The 21,712-nt window shown below is 52.0% G+C and overlaps 1 protein-coding gene across 2 annotated transcripts; it reads left to right on the top strand.

Moving 5' to 3' along the window:
- Positions 1-689: 689 nt before the first annotated feature.
- LOC122919428 (adenosine deaminase domain-containing protein 2-like) lies at positions 690-21,712 on the top strand. Of its 2 annotated transcripts, none has more exons than XM_044268457.1 (9): positions 690-761; positions 4,682-4,771; positions 6,755-6,877; positions 6,962-7,109; positions 15,546-15,710; positions 16,014-16,222; positions 16,305-16,536; positions 20,517-20,640; positions 21,389-21,712. In XM_044268457.1, exons 1-9 carry the CDS (start codon positions 740-742, stop codon positions 21,554-21,556), a joined length of 1,281 nt encoding a protein of 426 aa, XP_044124392.1. In that variant the 5' UTR covers positions 690-739; the 3' UTR covers positions 21,557-21,712. The 2 variants fall into 2 exon arrangements, with proteins under 2 accessions (XP_044124392.1, XP_044124393.1); XM_044268458.1 differs by having other exon boundaries at positions 694-822.

Here is a 21,712-nt window from a genome sequence, read left to right as displayed (position 1 = left end):
ACTGGAGGACAGGACCTGCGAGATGTCATCACGCTGGAGCGCAGGTCCTGAGCTTCCAGTAAGCATGGGGCGTTCACCGCAGCGCGAGCAAATGCTGGAGGTGAGTGCTTTTTTTTTTTTTTTTTTTTTTTTTTTATTCTTCCTGGGGGCACTAATGGGGGCATTACTCTTACTTGGGTGCACTAATGGTGGCACTAATGTGGGCATTAGTAATTTTGGGGGCATTAATATTATTGGGAGCCAGGTGGCAACCCTAAGTACGCGCCAGCCCTGGGAGGCAAAGTTTCTTCCATAACGGTGAATGCCACATATAAAAATACCAAAATATGAATACATTTTGGCTGAAGATAACGAAGGACACACTGTCAGACACTACTAGTGGCGCAGCACCGCTCACCTCACAGTCACATGACCTAAACCTCCCAGGAGCCCATATATCCTAGGCATTACCATTCTACCCCCTGAATATAATGTGTTCGCGCGGCCTCAACAAACTCCGCCCCTTAACCAATCAATTGACTCGACAGCCGGGGCAACGCAGCAACTGCTAGTCACTGGGCAGAAAGCGCTCCTGATTGGTTGATAGTAAAAGGTAACTGACTTCTGATTGGGGAAAGGCAGAACTCTGCTTTTGATTGGCTTTGCGGCTGTGGAAGCTGATTGGCTGCACGGCTGGTCACATGCGCGAGGAACCGTGATCTGTGAAAGACTTGGAGTGGAGTGGCGCGGAGCGGGTGTGATGGCGTCTTATCGAGATCAGTGTAAGCTTTCCTCCCGCACGTCTCGGCGCCGGGCTTCTCTTATATGGCGGCTGCTGAGGAGGTTGTGTGTGCGGAGATTTTACTTTTCTGTCATAATGTGATGATTAATGATTACTGTATACACGACGGGTAGGATTGTTCCGGGAGGACTAGATGTGGCGCACAGTTCAGAGGTCCAACAGTCAACAAAGTCTGCCCATACAGTGCCAGAGACAGTCTCCTATATCTGTCTAAAGCAAGAGTGCCCCCCTATACAGTACAAGCCTGAGAGTGCCCCCCGTACAGTAGAAGCCAGAGAGTGCCCCCCTTATACAGTAGAAGCCAGAGAGTGCCCCCCTTATACAGTACAAGCCTGAGAGGCCCCCCTATACAGTACAAGCCTGAGAGTGCCCCCCGTACAGTAGAAGCCAGAGAGTGCCCCCCTTATACAGTAGAAGCCAGAGAGTGCCCCCTTATACAGTACGAGCCTGAGAGTGCCCCCCTCCTATACAGTACGAGCTGGCTATAGGGTGTCTCCTATACAGTACTAGCCACAGAGTGCCCCCTAAACAGTGATAGCAAAAGAGTGCCCCCTAAACAATCTGAGCCAGAGTGTAGCCATAAACAGTACAAGCCATAGTGTGCCCCCTTATACAGTGCCGGCCAGAGAGTGTCCCCTGTACAGTGCTTGCCAGAGGGTGACCCCTATACAGTACCGGGCAGAGAGTGCTCCCTAATTACTGCTGGCCAGAGAGTGCCCCCATAAACAGTGCGGTCCAGAGAGTACCCCCATAAACAGTGCCGTCCAGAGAGTGCTCCCCTATACAGTGCAGAGAGTGTCCCCTGTACAGTACCGGACAGAGAGTCCCTCCCTATACAGTGACGGCCAGAGAGTGCTCTGGTAAACAGTGTCAGCCATAGAGTACCCCCATAAACAGTGCCAACCAGAGAGTGTCCCCTGTACAGTGCTTGCCAGAGGGTGACCCCTATACAGTACCGGGCAGAGAGTGCTCCCTAATTACTGCTGGCCAGAGAGTGCCCCCATAAACAGTGCGGTCCAGAGAGTACCCCCATAAACAGTGCCGTCCAAAGAGTGCTCCCCTGTACAGTACCGGACAGAGAGTCCCTCCCTATACAGTGACGGCCAGAGAGTGCTCCGGTAAACAGTGTCAGCCATAGAGTACCCCCATAAACAGTGCCAACCAGAGAGTGCTCCCCGTACTCTCTGCCGTCCACCACAGAGTGCTCCCCGTACTCTCTGCCGTCCACCACAGAGTGCTCCCCTGTACTCTCTGCCGTCCACCACAGAGTGCTCCCCTATATCCCCTCCGATCTCCTATGGGTGACCTATCCTGAGGATTGGCCATCATTATCAAAATCTACAAATATGAATCAAATGTGCCCTAATGTAAAATGATAAATGTGCCCCAGTGCCACCAGATCAGCCCATCCATGTCCCCCAGTGCCACCAGATCAGCCCCTCCATGTCCCCCAGTGCCATTAGATAAGCCCCTCCATGTCCCCTACTCCCCCAGTGCCACCGGATCAGCCCCTCCATGTCCCCCACCCTCCCAGTGCCATCAGATCAGCCCCTCCATGTCCCCTACTCCCCCGTGCCATCAGATCAGCCCCCCATGTCCCCCTGTGCCATCAGATCAGCCCCTCCATGTCCCCTACTCCCCCAGTTCCACCAGATCAGCCCCTCCATGTCCCCCAGTGCCACCAGATCAGCTCCTCCATGTCCCCTACTCCCCCAGTGCCATCAGATCAGCCCCTCCATGTCCCCTACTCCCCCAGTGCCACCAGATCAGCCCCTCGATGTCCCCCAGTGCCACCAGATCAGCCCCTCCATGTCCCCCAGTGCCATCAGTCAGCCCCTCCATGTCCCCCAGTGCCATCAGATCAGCCCCTCCATGTCCCCTACTCCCCCGTGCCATCAGATCATGTCCCCCATTGCCATCAGATCAGCCCCTCCATGTCCCCCATGTCCCCCACCCTCCCAGTGCCATCAGATCAGCCCCTCCATGTCCCCCAGTGCCATCAGATCAGCCCCTCCATGTCCCCCACCCTCCCAGTGCCACCAGATCAGCCCCTCCATGTCCCCCAGTGCCACCAGATCAGCCCCTCCATGTCCCCCAGTGCCACCAGATCAGCCCCTCCATGTCCCCTACTACCCCGTGCCATCAGATCAGCCCCCCATGTCCCCTAGTGCCACCAGATAAGCCCCTCCATGTCCCCCACCCTCCCAGTGCCATCAGATCAGCCCCCCCATGTCCCCCAGTGCCATCAGATCAGCCCCTCCATGTCCCCCAGTGCCATCAGATCAGCCCCTCCATGTCCCCCAGTGCCATCAGATCAGACCCTCCATGTCCCCCAGTGCCATCAGTCAGCCCCTCCATGTCCCCCAGTGCCATCAGTCAGCCCCTCCATGTCCCCCAGTGCCATCAGTCAGCCCCTCCATGTCCCCCAGTGCCACCAGTCAGCCCCTCCATGTCCCCCAGTGCCATCAGTCAGCCCCTCCATGTCCCCCAGTGCCATCAGTCAGCCCCTCCATGTCCCCCAGTGCCATCAGTCAGCCCCTCCATGTCCCCCAGTGCCATCAGTCAGCCCCTCCATGTCCCCCAGTGCCATCAGTCAGCCCCTCCATGTCCCCCAGTGCCATCAGTCAGCCCCTCCATGTCCCCCAGTGCCATCAGTCAGCCCCTCCATGTCCCCCAGTGCCATCAGTCAGCCCCTCCATGTCCCCCAGTGCCATCAGTCAGCCCCTCCATGTCCCCCAGTGCCATCAGTCAGCCCCTCCATGTCCCCCAGTGCCATCAGTCAGCCCCTCCATATCCCCCAGTGCCATCAGTCAGCCCCTCCATGTCCCCCAGTGCCATCAGTTCCCCCCATCCATGTCCCCCAGTGCCATCAGTCAGCCCCTCCATATCCCCCAGTGCCATCAGTCAGCCCCTCCATGTCCCCCAGTGCCATCAGTCAGCCCCTCCATGTCCCCCAGTGCCACCAGATCAGCCCCTCCATGTCCCCAGTGCCACCAGATCAGCCCCTCCATGTCCCCCAGTGCCACCAGATCAGCCCCTCCATGTCCCCCAGTGCCACCAGATCAGGCCCTCCATGTCCCCCAGTGCCACCAGATCAGGCCCTCCATGTCCCCCAGTGCCACCAGATCAGCCCCTCCATGTCCCCCAGTGCCACCAGATCAGCCCCTCCATGTCCCCCAGTGCCACCAGATCAGCCCCTCCATGTCCCCCAGTGCCACCAGATCAGGCCCTCCATGTCCCCCAGTGCCACCAGATCAGGCCCTCCATGTCCCCCAGTGCCACCAGATCAGGCCCTCCATGTCCCCCAGTGCCACCAGATCAGGCCCTCCATGTCCCCCAGTGCCACCAGATCAGGCCCTCCATGTCCCCCAGTGCCACCAGATCAGCCCCTCCATGTCCCCCAGTGCCACCAGATCAGCCCCTCCATGTCCCCCAGTGCCACCAGATCAGCCCCTCCATGTCCCCCACTCCCATCTGCCCCTCCATGCCATCCATTGACAGCTGTCCCCCTTCAGTGCCATGTGCCCAGTGCCAGTGAAATAAAATACTTACCTTTCCTGTAGGGGCGCCGCTCCACAGCTCCTTACTCTTCTTCTCCGCGTCACACAGCGTCGGGTCATATTGATCGCTTACGTGCACTATGACCTGACCATGTGTCAGGATCCAGTACAGCACGATACGGGCCGGCGGGTGACCCCGGAGCGGTACGTAATAGCAAGCGCTTCACTCCCGCTCCGTGATCACATGACACAAAAGAAAATTTGCATTCAGGATTTTTTTGTGTCAAATTACTTTATTCAATCGAGTAATCGTTTCAGCCCTAGCCTGGAGCAATGATGTGTCGCCCTCCTATCCAGCAGGCTGTCCGATTTCATCTCCGTGTTATTTGTATGTACGCAGCCAGTAAGCTCGTCGTGATGGAGACCCTGTCCCTCCTGCGGAAGCAGTATCGCACAGATGCCGGCCAGAAGCAACTTGGAGAAGTCACAGGTGAGTCCCTGACGTCGTAGGTGTCCGAACCTGTCCTTAAGGCCCCATTCACACAACTGTATTTATGGTCCGCATCTGATCCACGTTTTTTGCAGAACGGGTGTGGACCCATTTATTTCAATGGGGCCACACAAAATGCAGGCAGCACACTGTGTACTGTCCGCATCTGTATGTCCGTTTCACAGTCCTGCAAAATAAAGATAGAACTTGTCCTATACGAATAGGCATTGTTAGAATGGGTACTCGACAAAAAACAGATGCGGCACAGAGGTTACACATAGGACCCGCGCCTATATCTGGAGCGGAGCCCTGAAAGCGGTGGTGGGCACACTGCGCATGCTGCGAGCTATTTTCATCGGACGCATAGAAGCGCATTGCGCTCCTATTCACTTCTATGAGTCCTCCAGCCACCACTTTGCGGGGCTCCGTTCTCAATATAGCGGTGGGACCAGCACCTATAAGACTATGGGGGCATATTCTTGCGATATGCCCCCATTGTCTGAGATGAGACAACCCCTTTAAAGGGGTTATCTGGTTCAGAGCTGACATCAATTTTCACCCCGGCAGCCCCCCTGACAGGAGCATTGGAGCAGTTCATTCTCCGATGCTCTCCTTTGCCCTAAATCGCGCAGGACAAAGGCATTTTTGGAGATCCGGTGACGTACCGGGGCTCTCCATAGGGCTGCTAGGAACCTCGGTGATGTCACCGGCACTGATGGGTGGGACTTATCGCTGCCCTAGCCAGTAAAACGGCTAGGGCAGCGTTAAGCCCGCCCATCAGAGCCAATGATGTTACTGAACACACTGCCAGGCAGAAGTTTCCGCCCCGCAGTGTGTTATTGTAAATAAAAGAGCCTGTGCCATGCGCGATTTAGCGCAGAGAAAGGGAGCCAATCGGAGCATCTCATGGGGGGCTGCCTGGGTGACAATAAGGGTATGTCCAGGTTCAGCTCTGAATCCGAACAACCCCTTTAATCCCCTATTTATTGGCGTCTGGACCGTCCATGATGGAGTAGTCTCTGAGCAGGCTTCAAACCAGCCTGGACGGACATATTCTCCCAGTTCATGAACAGGTGTTTCCAGACCAGTCACTGAGCATCCTTAAATCAGTTCATAAGGTGCCAGGCCTCCGGGATAGCCTGGACATTGTGGGCCCCATGGAAGAGGCAGTAAAGTGCGGCAGTGTGCTCCAGGCTGCTCCTGGTTATACAGTCTGCGAAAACAGCACCTGGTGTTGCATAGTCCACGGGCATGCATGAATGTCCATCCATTTTTGTGTCCATGGGTTAGCCTCAGCAGTCTCAGCCTCAGCGGTGGCGGCAGGGAGCCCTGGAATAGACTCCATGAAGTCCTTTGGTTTCCACATGTCAGGCTTGAGGCCTTCCAGCTGGTGCTCAGTTACAACTTGAGACATCCCTAGAGAACTTGTTGGGGAAAAAAAGTCGGATCTTGACTCATAGGGGGCTACTTCCAATAGGTGGCGCTGGTGGGGTGGTTCTTTTTCTTGGGTGGTGCCTCTTTGCATATTGTTTACCCATGGAGCATTCTCAATAAGTCCCCATACCATGGAGCACTTCCAGTAAGTCCCCATATAGGGATGGTCTCTTTTAAGGGAGGAACACAGCTCCCACCCAATTATTCTGGTTTTATGCATCTACAGATTTTCACTTGTTCACGGTTCTGACCCATCATGAGTTTTGTGTCTGGGCTTTCTGTTACCTTCTGTGCCTGCAGGATGGGTATAGCCTGCGCAGAAGGAGCTGACACTTTTGGCCTTATGTCGCCTCCTAGTGGCAGCAGCCTGTACCTGCGTCCTTCTGTGTCCACCAATGATTTTTCTGCCGTGGTACAGTATGCTGTTTCGTCTGTGAGATAACTGAGACACATACTGTATTCCACATCCCTGCAAGGTTCTCATAGCTGACAGGATGATAGATCGTTGTTGTTGTTGTTGTTGTTGTTGTTTTTTTTTATCTCCCACAGATCAAATGATCGCACATGAAGATAGATGCGCTGCGGTGGCCAATGATACATATCACCGTTTGGTGGGTGACTCTGAATATTACAAGCACAGGAGTAACCTGGCGGCATTCATCCTGCAGAGAGGTGAGCAGCCATTGCCTCGTGTAGTCTGATGATTGATCACGACTCCATCGCTGATGAGTATTGGTTCCTCTATCTGATCTACAGATGTTGTGAGTCAAGAGGAGGTCGGTGACGTCTATGAGGTGGTGGCGCTGGGAACTGGTGCCACCTGGTATCAGGGATGGCAGGACTATCATGGGCTTCTGGTTCACGATTGCCATGCAGTGGTTATAGCACGGAGGGCGTTGCTGAGGTGAGACGTCACATAGTGTATAAATATGGAGTATCCTGCTCGGGGTGTGGAAAGTTACTCAGCTGCTCATACACGTTTAGGATTTTTTTGGGGGGGGGACCTATAATTAGGAAAGGTCATCAATATCCGATCGGTGAGGGTCCAACTGCCAGCATACACACTGATCGCTTTTCCTGCAGCCACTGTGCCAGAACCAAGCACTGGAACAGCACAGCTCCGTGATTGGGAGCCGCTGTCTACTTCTGGTGCCTGCTTCCAACACAGCAGCTCCTGGAAATAGCTGATCGTTAAGCTAGTAGTCGGACCTAGCTTAACGATAGATTATCAGTAGTAAAATTCTGGACAACCCATTTAATGTTTATGGGGTCGCTCGGCTTTCCCCAACAGCAAAGTAATTGAGTGGTTGGATTTCAACAGAGGCGCTTGGCAGCGACCTACTCCCCTCTCCTCATTTAGAACATATGCATGCTGAGAGAGATACTTAGAGGGGTTATATCCTGCTCTCAGAGAGGGCAGCAGACATCATCATCCCTCAGGTTCACTTTAAAGGGGTGTTGTGGGTGTTCAACCCTTCCGCTACGAGCACTGTACATGTACAGCGCTGGAGCAATAGGCAACCATGGCACCTGCTTGCATATGTCAAACAGCAGAGACCTGCTGCTAATTACCGTGACCGGCAATAATGAGAGATCACGGCATCTCATAATGGTCAAAAACCCGTAAGCTCGCGCTTCTGGACTGTGAGCGGCATCCCCTGTATTTGAGCCTCACCTGCAGCAGCTCTGCATTTCACTTCCTGCTTTCCAAGCTTCTCAGGCTGGGTGGGCTTAGGCAGTTCAAGTGAAGGCCGGCCACGCCTCCTTATGACATCACTCAGAACTCAGTCCTTGCGTCATCAGCCACCCCCAGTGCCTCCAATACACTTCTATCAGTCCCCCTCAGCGCCTCCATCACCCCCCCAGTGCCTCCAGCAGCCCCCAATATGCCTCCATCAGCCACCCCCAGTGCCTTCAATACACCTTCAATACCCCTGCCCGCAACAAGCCCCGCCCCTGCAACAAGCCCCGCCGCCGAGCCCAGCGCTCTGCCATCACGTCTGTTGTCCCGGCAGCTCCAATCCTCTCCCTAGCTGATGCGGCGTGAATGTTCTAATGTGCATGCGTGGCAGCCGGCGTGCTCGCTCCCGAGCAACAGACCAGCCGCCTGGGTGAAACAAAGGTCCTCTCTGCGCAGCCGCGGCCCAGAGATGCGGCAGAGGAGCGGGCCGTATCCATTGGATACAGGATACAACTGTGGCACTACCTAAACAGAATAATTAGAACATGGGTGAGTTTTTTTTTAATGACATTAAATTAGAAAAATGACGGAGGGCATCAGTTGGATCATATGAGATATGATCTTAAAGATGAGAATACCCCTTTAAGATTGCCGGTAATTGATTTGAATGCGCTCAGCCTCGCAGAAGAGTCTGAGAGCATTCAAACTGCAATTCTTATTTTGCCTAACATAAGAAATGAGCAATAGACAGTAATAAATTCATTAAAAAAAATACCAGATTGTTAAAAATAAAAAAATGGATTTTGTAGGCTCAAATACGAGCTTCAAAATCATTCCAAAAAAGTTACTAAAAAATTTTAATATATAAAACATTTAAATAAAATATAAAAGTTTAAATCACCACCCTTTCCATATATAAAAAACAACTAAAAACTAAATAACAAAAAATATAAACATGGGTATCACCGTGACCGAAAAACGTCTGTACTATTAAAATATAAAAATATTTTTATACGGTGAATTGCGTAACAGAAAAAAGGGTTGAAATGGCCAATTGGCCATATTTTCATTGCTTCTCTTACCCCCAAAAAATAATAAAATTTAATGAAATGTGATCAAAAAGTCAAACACACTCCAAGATGGTATCAATAAAAACTACAGATTGTCCCACCCGTAAAATGGTGGAGGAATAATCTTTCCACCCCATTTGGAATTTTTTTTCCAGCTTCCCACTACATTGTACGCCATAATTATTGTTGGCATTAGAATGTACAACATGTCCCGCAAAAAATAAGCCCTCAGCTATGTGACTGGAAAAATAAAAAAAGTTATGGTTCAGGCAAGATAGGTAAGAAAAATGAAAGAAAAAAAAAACGTCGGTATCCTAAGGGGTAGGTCAGGATACCTCATAAAATCCCGATGGGTTGGGGTCAGACTTCTGGCACCCCCACCAATCAGCTGTTTGAAGAGCATGTGGAGCTTTTCCTAGGCCATGTGACGTCACGTTCATAGGTCATATGGCCCAGGTACAGCTCAGTCCTATTCAAGTGAATGGGGCTGAGCTGCAATACCAAGCACGGCCACTATCCGATGGATGGCAATATGCCTGTTAAAATTGGTTTCTCGTGCTTTTTTCCATTGGGGGACACAGACCATGGGTATAGCTTAGAGGTATTAGTAGGAGGGACACTATGCAAATGAAAGAGCTCCTCCTCCTCGGGCTATACCCCCAGACTCCACCAGGAGGAACTCAGTCTTTGCTTAGTGTCTGGTGAAGGAGGTTGACACTCTCTGATTCTACTCCTTTTTGTTATTTTTATTCTAGATGGGGACACAGGTCGGCATGGCGCCTTCCTGGTCCCCCGTGGAGTGCCCGCCGCCGTCTTTGGGACGTTGCCTGGCTGCCTCCATTTCCCCCCAAGAAGATAAGTGGATCCGGGCTCGACCTGTTAGCTCCGGCATCCCACCAGCTGCTGGGACGCCTGCTGCCTACCCTCCTCCAGAGCACTGTTCTCCTGGATTGGAGTCAGAAGTCTGAAGAGGCGCATCCCTGCTGGTCTGGACATCGAGGGAGCATGCTGAGCAGATAAGTGTTGCACAATCCCTCCCCCTCCCTCTGTGTCTATTTGTCTGTGGCTGCCTGGGTGAGCTTGAAGAAGGATCCTGATGGGGCACTTTCTTCATTTTGGCACTGGAGTACTGGCATCTCTTCCCCTTAAACTGTGGGCTTCAGCGCTTCTCTCGTCGGGCCTTGGCTGCTGCGCTCCCTCAGCGCCCGCCGGCAGGCCGCTCCTCCACGTGGTGCGCTTATTTTCGCGCATATTTTCGCGCTCGCGCATATTTTCGCGCGCGCGCATATTTTCGCGCGCCATATTTTCGCGTGCGCGCATATTTTCGCGCGCGCTTTTTCGTGCGCGCGCTTATTTTCGCGCGCTTTTTTCGCGCCATAATGACGCGTTAGGGGAGGCGGAGCCTCGGCATGCCGCTCTGACTCTCCTTACACCGGAGACTCTGTTTGCTCATGGCCGTGCAGCTCCTCATCACTCTACTCCGTTTTGTGTCAGGCAAGCTGGTAGCTCAGTGGTACTGCTGCTGTTGCCCCATGTCCAGGCTTTCTGAGTTCAAAGCCCCTTTCAGCCTTCAAAAATTGTTTATATTATTCTAGATGGGGACACAGGTCGGCATGGCGCCTTCCTGGTCCCCCGTGGAATGCCCGCTGCCGTCCTTGGACGCTGCCTGGCTGCCTCCATTGCCCCCCAAAGAAGACAAGTGGATCCGGGCTCGACCTGCAGCTCCGGTATCCCACCAGCTACTGGGTCTCCTGCTGCCACCCTCCACCAGAACACTGCACTCCTGGACAAGGAGTCAGAAGCCTGATGAGGTGCATCCCTGCTGGTCCTGGAGTCGAGGGAGAAGTTCTGCAGGAGCAGATAAGTATTACCTGCATCCCTGCCTTACCCCCCTCCTCCACCCCTCCTCCACGTCCCTGGGGGCCTGCGGTCCCCGCTTGGGCATCTGCCATGTCCAGCGCGGCCGCTAAATTGGTCTTAGTCACCAAGGCAACCATGTCCTTTAATCCTGTGGCGCTAACGACTCCATCTCTCTCAGTGGTCCCCACAGTGGGTGACTGACTACGAAGAGGCAGCGTGAGCGGCAGCATCCCACCTCGGATGTCTCTGTCTCTCCACCCCCCTCACCTCGCCGGTGGCGCTTGCGGACTGCTCTTCCCCCTCCCTAGGGAGAGTACTCCGAAGGAGAATTATCCGGCTCGGACGAGCCACGTCCTTTTGGACTATAGGGCATTTTCAAATCCTGTGACGCCAACCACCTCTCTAAGTGGTTTTCCACAGAAGACGCCCGAATACTAACAGGGAGCGTGAGCAGCAGCATCCCTCCTCGGATGGCTCTGGCTCTCCCCCCCCCCCCCCCCCCCCGTCTAGAGGCGCGTTCGGGCGACTCTCCCCTCCCTTAGGGAGCGCAAGTCTGAAGGAGAATTTCCGGCTCTGATTAGGTCATGGAGCGGGACCCCTCGCCTAAGCTCTCCACCAGGGTGGCTGACTTAGTGGTGACTGTCCGAGACACCTTTATTCTCCAAGGGGATTCTCCTCCTTCCACTGGTCAGGAGTTCCCCCTTTTTCCGTCCAGGCAGTCGGAGACTACCATGTTCCCGGTCCATGAGGGATTTTTCCGCGGTCATGTCCAGGGCCTGGGGTGGTCTTAATAAGGTTCTCGACCACCCAGCGCATGAATATACTTTCCTTTCCCTGCTGACGGCGAGGAGAGGTGTCTCCTCCCCCTAAGGTGGATCCTCCGGTGGCCGGATTAGCCAATTATGTGGCCCTTCCTGTCTTAGTCAGTTCCTCTTTCCAGGATGCTGTAGACAGACGCATAGACTCTCTTCCAGGTCCTTTTTTCGCTGGCAGCGCGTCCCTGTGACCTACCTTTCACTCAGCAGGGGTAGCCAGTGCTCTCTCGGTGTGGTTACAACACCACCACCAGGAACTGGCGGTACGAGATGCGGCTACTAACACACTGGAGTTGGTTCTCCAGATGTCTCAGGCTTCTAACATTCTTTGCGAAGCTTCTAGGGACATTGTTTCCCTCTTTGCCCGCAGGTTGGCCATCTCTGTCACTCAGCGCGAAGAGATCTGATTGAAGGTGTGGGACGCTGACGCCTCCACCAAGCGTTCCCTTGCTAATCTCCCCTTTGGGGTTTCCAGGCCTTGTGGGGATCAGCTGGACGAGTTCGTCTCTGCATGCCTTTTGCCGTTTCTCATCTGGTAGGCCGTCGCCTGCTTCCTCCGCCGGGGGTCTCAGGTCGCCCGCAAAGAGGCCTTCCTTTGCACCAGCCTTCCCGGCACTAGAGGGCCCAGTCAGCCCGCCCTGCTGCTCCTAGGCCTATCACATGTCCCGATTGCGGAATCCCACCATCGATTCCTGCGCTTCGCCATTATGGGTCGACACTGTCAGTTTGTCGCCCTTCCTTCGGGTTGGCGACCACCCCGCGGGTCCTTGCCACGGTCCTGGACCGCTCATGGCGCTTCTTCGTACCAGGGGCATTCCTTTGCTGCCCTGTCGGGACGATATCCGGATAGAGGCCCCCCTCTCTACCGCAGACCACGGACAGCGTCCGGATCACTGTTCAGACCCTGGAACGGTTCGGCTGCCTGGTAACTTTCCCAAACTCCTGCCTCTTCCCGTCCCAGAGGCTCTCCTTCCGGAGGGTGATTTTGGACACCTCGGCTGCCAAAGTATTCTACCAGCCTTCAAGTCCTCCCAGGTCCAGGGGGCAGTGTCGCATCTGCTGCGCTCCCCGTGCCTCTCCATTCGGGAATACTTGCAGGTCCTGGGTCTTATGGTAGCCTCTTTCGAGGCCTTTCCATATGCCCAGTTTCACACTCGCCTGGCGCAACAGGAGATCCTTTACCTTTCAGCGGGTTCGGGCAGTTCTCCCTTGGTGGCTGTTCCCAAAGAACCTGAGGTCGGGGAGTTCCTTTCTCGCATTCTCCTGGACGATCGCCGCCACCGATGCCAGCATCCTGGGTTGGGGGGGCGTTTTCCAGTCTCGCACGGTTCAAGGAATTTGGCCGGCGGCAGAGTCTCGCCTTCCAATCAACTTTCTGGAATTGAGGGCGATTTTTTCCGCTCTCTCTCTCCTATTGGACCTCTCTCCTTGCGGGCCTCCCAGTGCGGGTTGAAACGGGCAATGCCGCGGCCGTGGCCTATATCGACCATCAGGACGGGACCCGCAGCCGGATGGTGATGCAGGAGGTGAAGTGAATTCTGACGTGGGCGGAGACTCACGTTCCGGTGTTGTCAGCAGTTTGCATTCCAGGAATGGGCAACTGGACAGCGGACTTTCTAAGCCACAACACGGTGGATCCAAGCGAGTGGTCTCTGCATCCAGAAGGGTTCGAAGAAATCTGCCACAGATGGGACCGTCCGGATGTGGACTTAATGGCGTCCGGGTTCAACAACAAGATCCCAGTGGTCCTGGCTCGCGCCCGAGATCCGGAGGCGTACGGATGGATGCGCAGGTGTCTCCGTGGCAGGACTTCAGCCTCCTCTGTTTTCCTCTCCTACCGAAGGGTCTACGCCAGTTCGAGGCGGAAGGGACTCCGACCGTTCTCATCACCCCAGAGTGGCCTCGCCGCGCGTGGTTTTTCGGACGTGGCTCGGTTGCTGGCGGACGCCCCATGGCCTCTTCCCGACGGACAGGACTTGCTGTCTCAGGGCCCGTTCTTCCACGGGAATTTGCGGTCTCTTCGTTTACCGGCGTGACTGTTGAAACCGCCATCCTGATAAAGATGGGGTTCTCGGATTCAGTGGTTAGGACCATGATCAGTCCGGGGAAGTCTTCTTCCTCCCGGATTTACTATCGTACCTGGATGGCCTTCCTATCCTTTTTTGAGGGTTCGGGGTTCCCTCCCCTTCGGTTTTCCATCTTGATGGTACTGTCTTTTCTTCAGTCTGGGCTTGTGCAGGGACTGTCGCTTAGTTCCCTGTAAGGTCAGGTTTCGGCGCGGGCCGTCAGAGGTCCCTTGCTCTTAAGGGTCCGGTGGTGACCTTTCTTCGGGGGTGGCGCATTCGGTTCCCCGTATGTTCCCCCTTTGCCTCCTTGGGATCTCAATTTGGTTCTGCGCGCTCTGCAGTCGGCTCCCTTCGAGCCTTTGAGGAGGGTCTCTCTGACTGTTCTCATCTGGACTTCCTTGTGACCATAGCTTCTGATACAGCTACATAGCGTAGTGATTAAAGTTCTGGGCTATTATGCAGTGGCTGTGAGTTCACGTCCCATCACGAGCTTTTAGGTCAGACTGGTGTCGAAGCTGGCCGCTCTTTCCTGTCAGGAGCCTTAATGGTTTTCCTCCAGGATTAAGTTGTGCTCCGTCCAGTCCCCTTCTTTTTGCCCAGGGTGGTCTCTCCCTTCCGCCTTGATGAGGATCTTGTCCTGCCTTCCTTTTGTCCTTCTCCGGCTAACCCCAAGGAACGCACTCTGCATTCCCTGGATGTTGTACGGGTCCTGAAGGTGTGTCTCGCGGCTACTGCTTCCGTCCGCCGTTCTTGGCGCTCTGGATCTGCTTGGCTATTTCCGCGGCTTGTCACGCTTGTGGTGGAGTTCCCCCGGCTAGAATTGCCGCTCACTCCATTGGGGCGGAGGGGGCTTCCTGGGCAAGACGCAGTCGTGCCTCTGCGTCTCAGCTGTGTACGGCGGCCACCTGGTCGTCCTTGCATACCTTTGCAAATTTTTGTCAGTTGCATTCACTGGCTTCGGCTGATGCGGCTTTGGCCGCAGGGTTTTGCAGGCTGTGGTTCCTGTTTGACCGTTGGGGCGTTCCTCCTGGCGGTGCTGATATTTTTTCCCACCCCATGGACTGCTTTTGGACATCCCATGGTCTGTGTCCCCCAATGGAAAAAAGCACGAGAAAAGGAGATTTTTGTGAAACTCACCTGTAAAATCTTTTTCTCGTCTTTTCCATTGGGGGACACAGCTCCCACCCATTATTCCTGTTGCAGGAGGGGTCTTTAGTTCAGTTTTTTCTGTTTCTGGTTGGACCTTATGGCTTGGTCCGATGGTTTCCATGATTTTTTCTTGCTCCTTCTCCTACTGCTTGTGCAACGCCTGAGTTCCTCCTGGTGGAGTCTGGGGGTATAGCCCGAGGAGGAGGAGCTCTTTCATTTGCATAGTGTCCCTCCTACTAATACCTCTAAGCTATACCCATGGTCTGTGTCCCCCAATGGAAAAGACGAGAAAAAGATTTTACAGGTGAGTTTCACAAAAATCTCCTTTTTCCAGTAGGTAAAAGTTGTGCGACTGACCGCTCCTGTCATTTCAGCAGCAGAGCAGCAAAGGGCCCGCAGTGGGTACGGTGCCCCTGTTCTCCTAATCCGTGGGGGTCCCACCATTCACAGGATAGTGGATACCTACCGGGATACCCCTTTAAGCTGAAAGGAGGCCGCAGCACTCACCGGAGCTTGGTTGCCTCTTCAAACAGCTGATCATTGGGGGTACCGGATGCCTGACCCCCACAGATCAAGCATTGATGACCTGTCCCAGGGATAAGTTATCAGCACTTATTACCCAGAGATCCCAATAGGTGTTTCCTTCACAGCATGCCTATGATTCATCCCTTTATTTAACCATTTCATTTCTCTTCCTAGATATTTGTATAAAGAAGTCGCCCTGTACTACAGTAAGGTTCCTGGGGCCACTGAGAAAAGCATTTTCTGTCCCTCCCAGCAGACACAGTCCCTGGTACTGAAACCGAACACTTTTTTTCATCTCTACTTGAGTCGAGTCCCAGAGGAAGCCACACCGAGCGTGCTGTGAGTGTCACGTTATAGCACCCAGATAGGTAAAAACTTTAAACCAGAAGGGATGTGCATGCGGTTTGTTATGGGCACCAGGTGCGGTTAGTGCTCTGCTTCTAATTGCATTTCTAGCACTTGGTGCTGAGGGGCTTATTAATCTCGAGCCAAATAAGCGTTAATGCATTGATCTAAAGGAGATCTATAAATGTACAGTAAGTAGACACGTGTGGGCAGGAAAGTGCACTTAGAGGAATTGAAGTTGATGCGCTGCATATATGCACATACTGATAAACCCTCTTGTGATATTCTGTCTCGTAGTTCTTGGCGAGAGCAGACGGGTGTGCACCTGAGTATCCACGCTAAGGGCTCTACGCGCCGAGTGTCTGAGTGTCCTCCCAGTATATTAAACACCCACGTGTGCTGTATGTCCGTTACAGACAAGCTGCTTAAGTGGAGTGCACTTGGGGTCCAGGGAGCTTTGCTAAGTCAATTTGTGGACCCTCTGTACATAACTAGCATCATCACAGGTAAAGTATGTGATGTACACAAGCAAGCGTCTGCCGGAGACGACTGTGGGGTGATTATGTCTGTGTTTCACTCTGAATGCAGGGAGCAAAAGGCATCAGATGGAAGCTTTAAGCCAGGCCCTGGATCGGCTGCATCCTCCCTTGGACATGACATTGTTTCGACCCTATTCTGTGTGCTCCCCATACTTGCTGATTGTACCAGAAATCAATAGCAATCATTCTTCACCCATTCACCCCTCTCACAGCCTCAACTGGACAAAGGGAGACAAGAATGTGGAAAATATAGATGCCACGACCGGCCAAACAGTGGAAAAGTGAGTGCGACGCAAACTAGAGGCAACTGGTGTTCATGGGCCATTGGCTTTTGTCTTAACCTGGTCTGTTCTGGACATTTACTGCATATCCACAGGATATGTAACAAATGTTTGATAGGTGTCACCCACCTCTGGGACCGGCTGCTATATCAACAACGGGGCCCCGGCATGCGCAGCTCTCTCCATTCACTGCTATAGGACTTCCAAAAATAATGCAGTGTGTCTCCGCTTCATTCAGATGGGGCCTCGTTCTTCAGACAGGGTCGGGTTCTACCGGTGGGACTTGCACCTATTGAACATTTAGGGCACATCCTGTGTAAACGCAGTATATGTCCTGCAGGGACACACCCTTTTATTGAGCAGCTTTTTTGCCATAACTTATTTTTTAATTAAGGTTTATTTTATTTTGTATACTGTTTATTAATTCCTCAGGTTATTATGGCTGTGTAGATAATTTTTTGGTGTAAAGACATCCCTGGAGCTAGGCCGTCCTGAGAAGAGGTTCTCTTGAGCTCAGCAGCAACACCAAAACAATGGGGGGGCGACCCGACACTTTCTTCAGATATCAGCTAGATATCCCTTAAAGCGTAGCTGTTTTTTTTTTTTTTTTTTTTGTAATGTGTACGGGAAGTGACAAGGAAAGTTTTTTAAGTCACTTTTTACATTTGCATGAAAAAAAACCTAAAAACTGTCTCTGAGGTTGCCCCTTAACCGCTGTGTCTAAACAGCGCAGCACTGAACTGCTAAGACGCTGGGCTCACTGCTGCTGAACTCGCTTATATATCAGTAGAACTGACAGTATATATAGGCATATATAGAGAGGGTTCTGTGGATATATAAGAGCAGGGATCTCAAACTGCAGCCCTCCAGCTGTTGCAAAACTACAACTGCCAGCATGCCCGGACAGCCTACAGGTATCAGCCTACAGCAGGGCATTGTGGGAGTTGTAGTTTTGCAACAGCTGGAGGGCCGCAGTTTGAGATGCCTGATAAGAGGGAGCAGTGAGTCCAGCAGCAGTTCAGTGCTGCTAACCTCATTTACAGAGCACTGCTAAGGGGCGACTTCAGAGCCAGTGGTGGTTCACTGTTGTAATATTGATGGCCTATCCTCAGGATAGCTCATCAGTATCATATCGACGGGGCCCCACCGCCTGTCAGCTGGTTGAAGAGAAGCAAGCGCTGCCTTCTCTTCTCCGCTGACCTGCTCGCCATGAACATTGCAGGAATAGAAGGGATCTGTCACATTGAAGTGAATGGGGCGGCGGAGTTGCAGTTTCACTGCTCGTCGCTGCAATGTCGACAGCGAGCAGGTCAACAGAGAAGAGAACACCGCACTCACACGAGCGCTGCGTTCTCTTCAAACGGCCCACACACACACTGATCTGATATTAATGGTCTATCCTCAATATTAGAAAACCCCTTTAATAAAGTATATTAGAAAATCTTTACTTGACACTTCCCCTACACATTACAGAAAAATAAAATGACAGTTACTACTAATATGAGTAATGGGAGATCACCCCGGGACACCCACAATCCTGACCACAGGATACCCAGTCCCCATGGGGAGGCAGGACTGCATGAGCAGCTACTGTCCATCACGGAAAGTAGGATATATAAAAACCATCAAGCGAGCGTGCCCTATCTTTCATTCACTTGAATGGGTAGAGACCACACAGGTGCAGCTATTTTCTTTCAGGAACAGGAACCAATTTGCCTAAATTTTGGGTCCCATCAGTCAGATTTTCATAGATAACTCGTGGTATGCGTCACTGATGTATTACAAGCCTGTATGGTGGGAGTATCCCCTTCAATGTCATGCACCGTGTATGGAGCTGCTGGGTCTTAGTAAACTCAGATTAGCCGCACAGTATTCCTCCTGTAGCTGGGGCTTATATGTTAGATAGGGGGGAAAACCTCCCGTTACAGTGCTCCACAGAGGTCTCTCACCACCTTATTGGGGGGGCACATTGTCTAAACTAAATAAATGCAAGAGACGAATGGGAAGACATTTAGGGTACGGCTATGTCGCATGACTCCAAGGTGCACAGTATAAAAATATGTGCAGCTTGTCTGCAAATCGCAGGCGAGCGCAATTAACTTCCATTAAAAGCATGTCAAGATTAATTGCAACTTTTGATGGCGGCATTTCGCCTTGACAATCATTACATGACATATCACGTGACTTTCTTTCGATGCCTCCACATAGCCGTACCCTTATGCGCTTGTTTCCCAATATCACCAAAAAGAAAAGAAAAGTGCTGACCTCTGGCATTCCAATAAAACACCGTGTATGCAAAGATGCATAAATGATCTGAAATGGGAAAAAAATGTTCTATAAACCACAAGTGCTAAAGGGATACGGTGCCTGGGTATTATCAGGAGAAAATGGCGCAGTCTTAACTTTTTAAACACAGGGGGAATGTATTGTGGCCGGACCACAGTATGTGTTAGATTATGGACCCCAGAGGCATGTGTGTAAATTTGGTTAATCTAAGGATGCGACCCGATGGCACGCAGCCAGGCCAGGCTGAGAGGGGTGGACGTGGGTTGTCCTCATGCCGCTAGCTTTGTGGCCTCATACACTTACATTGGTCAACTTAACTCCATCCTGGGCCGTAGCGTTAGCATGATAGTACATCGGAGGGCTGGCACGGGCTCAGGAGCCGTATTATACTCCCATTACCTCGCTCATCTAAGTGGTTTGCTCTGTCATCCCAGGGCCTAATAGGATTCTGACAGAGCTAATACACTGACAAAGGAAATGTAAAAGGTTATAGCCCGCATTGACAATGAATGGGGACAAAACTGCAGCGTTTTCCTCCGGTTTTGACGGATCTCAATACCAGGAAGGAAAGCGCTGATGTGAAAGTAGCCTAAAGGGATAAATGCCCCCCTCCCTCCACATGTGCTCCTACCCCTAATAAAGTAAAAGGCATTACCCATGGCTGCAGTTTGCTGGCGCCCACCCCGACGTGCGTTTCGGTGTACCTTCGCCCAGATCTTGGTCTTAAATTATTTGTGATATTTTTAATTATTTATATAAATAAAGACAATATATGGAGACTCTGTTATTTATAGGTTTTGGCCATTTCAGCCATAGTAGCAGTGGAAAATGTAGTGTAAGGCCCTATTCACACAACCGTATTTTTTTTGTCCACATTACGGATGCGGACCCATTAATTTCAACAGGGGCTGCAAAAAATGCGGACAGCACACCGTGCGTTACCGTATGTTTGTTCTGCAAAATGCGGACTACTGACCCATTAATGGGGTTTTCTGAGATTTGTTAACTGTCGACCTGTCCTCTGGATGGGTCAACAGTATCAGATCGGTGGGGGTCTGACACCCGGGACCCCTGCCGTTCCTGTGAGAACTTTGGCCTTCTCTCTGCTTTTCCTAGGCCGAGTGACACGTTCAGCGGTCACATGACCTAGGAGCAGCTCAGTCTCATTCAAGTGAATGGGGCTGAGCTGCAACACCAAGCACGGCCGCTGTAGAGTGTGCGCTGCGCTTAGTGAGTTGAGAGAAGGCAGCGGCGCTCACAGGAGTGCTGCTGTCTGCTCAAAAAAGCAGATTGGTGGGGAGGATAGGTCATCAGGAAAGAAAATCTTAGAAAACCCAAGTCAATTGGTCCGCAAAGAAAACGGATGCAACACAGACGTCACCTGTATTTTGCGGATCCGCGTTTTGTGGACTACAAAATACTTCGTCGTGTGAATGCCCCCTGCGATATTCTCTGACCTTTGAGGGACAGAGGGTGAAAATAAAACACACACATACCTACATTCAAAGGAAAATAAACGTATTAAAAATCACATCGCTAGCTGTTAAATTCACGGCCTGTGTCTGGTCCTGAGCCTGAACCGGTTAAGCTTCTAGCTGGAGACGCAGCCACGGTCATCACTGGAAATAGACATTTTGACCCAATGTTGACCAGTATACAGCCGCCACAATTATTTTTTACCTTTACATTCCCAGACCGTTCAGTCTGCCTCCTTCTACCGCCAGTCGACTTTGCAAAGCCGCCATGCTGATGTACTACATGGATGTGCAGAACTCCCTAGGGAAACAGCAGATTCAAGACTCCTATTACCACGCTAAGGTAGGTAGGCCTATAGCCAAGGAGCCTTTTTGGTGCATTGCACTTGCTGGCTGTCATTTTCAATGGGACCTCCTTGCAATCTGCTTCATGCACTGTGAAATTTAGAAGAGGAGGGTGGAATAAAGGTGCAGTTAAGTGATAAAAGGTTTCTATATCCTGTACAACCCCTGCTTGTTCGGGCTCTGCACAGAGATCATAGAATTGTGCTGCTGCAGTGTCTCTTACTTTCCATCCTAGAAGTTTTCGGGGAATACAGTGGCGGATATTCTTCCACACTACTTGAAGATTCCAGTGTGATGCTGCCATCTAGTGGCCAGTTATTGAATTGCACAGAAGGGGTTTTCTCGGAGTTTAATACTGATGATCTATCCTCAGGATAGGTTATCAGTGTCAGATCGGAAGGGGTCTGACCTCTGGCACCCCGGCCGATCAGCTGTTTGAAGAGATTGCAGTGCTCCTATCTCTTCAGCGGCCAGTGATGTCGCTTTCATCGGTCACAAGTGAATGGGGCTATCCAAGATTGGCACTGCGCTTAGTAAACTGCAAGGAGGCAGGACCTCTCACTAGAGCGCCAAGGTCTCTTCAAACAGCTGATCGGCGGGTGTCAGGCCCCCACGATTCTAGGGATAGGTCATCCGTATTAAACAGCTAGACAACCCCTTTAAGAGTTATTCACAAAAGTTAGAAATAGTTTTTATTTGTGCAGTGATCTATAGAATAACCTGTAGATTCTCTCCCCGGGTGCCAGGTTTCCTCAGACCAGTACCAACGTGCCAAGACTCTGCTGTATTCTCAGCTGAACACATACGGTCATGGCGTGTGGCCCCGGAAGCTCTGTGTGGATAGATTCAGAGCCTCAACAGTGCAGGGGCCGGACGGAGACTCTTGGGTTCGATTTCAGTGGGAGCTTCACTGATCATGAGCTGGACTTTGGTTTAGTTTAATTATCGTTCTTTTCTTTTCTGTAAATCATCCCGGGTAAAATGAAAGGGGACGTTTTTTTGGTTGTTTTTCTGCAAATCGTTACATTCCTATTTTTCTTTGACGTTTCCTTGTATTGTGTGCTATAAAT

Source organism: Bufo gargarizans, chromosome 9 (genome assembly GCF_014858855.1).
Source record: "Bufo gargarizans isolate SCDJY-AF-19 chromosome 9, ASM1485885v1, whole genome shotgun sequence".
Classification (NCBI taxonomy): Eukaryota; Metazoa; Chordata; class Amphibia; order Anura; family Bufonidae; genus Bufo; species Bufo gargarizans.
The sequence above is the reverse complement of the archived record's forward strand: the minus strand, read 5'-3'. Positions and strand labels throughout refer to the sequence as shown.

Excerpts from the sequence above, each read along its gene's own strand:
- LOC122919428 (XM_044268457.1), top strand. The coding sequence starts at position 740 with ATGGCGTCTTATCGAGATCAGT. Across the intron at positions 4,772-6,754 it reads GCAACTTGGAGAAGTCACAG|ATCAAATGATCGCACATGAA; the intron begins GTGAGTCCCTGA and ends TATCTCCCACAG. Across the intron at positions 20,641-21,388 it reads ACTCCTATTACCACGCTAAG|GTTTCCTCAGACCAGTACCA; the intron begins GTAGGTAGGCCT and ends CCCGGGTGCCAG.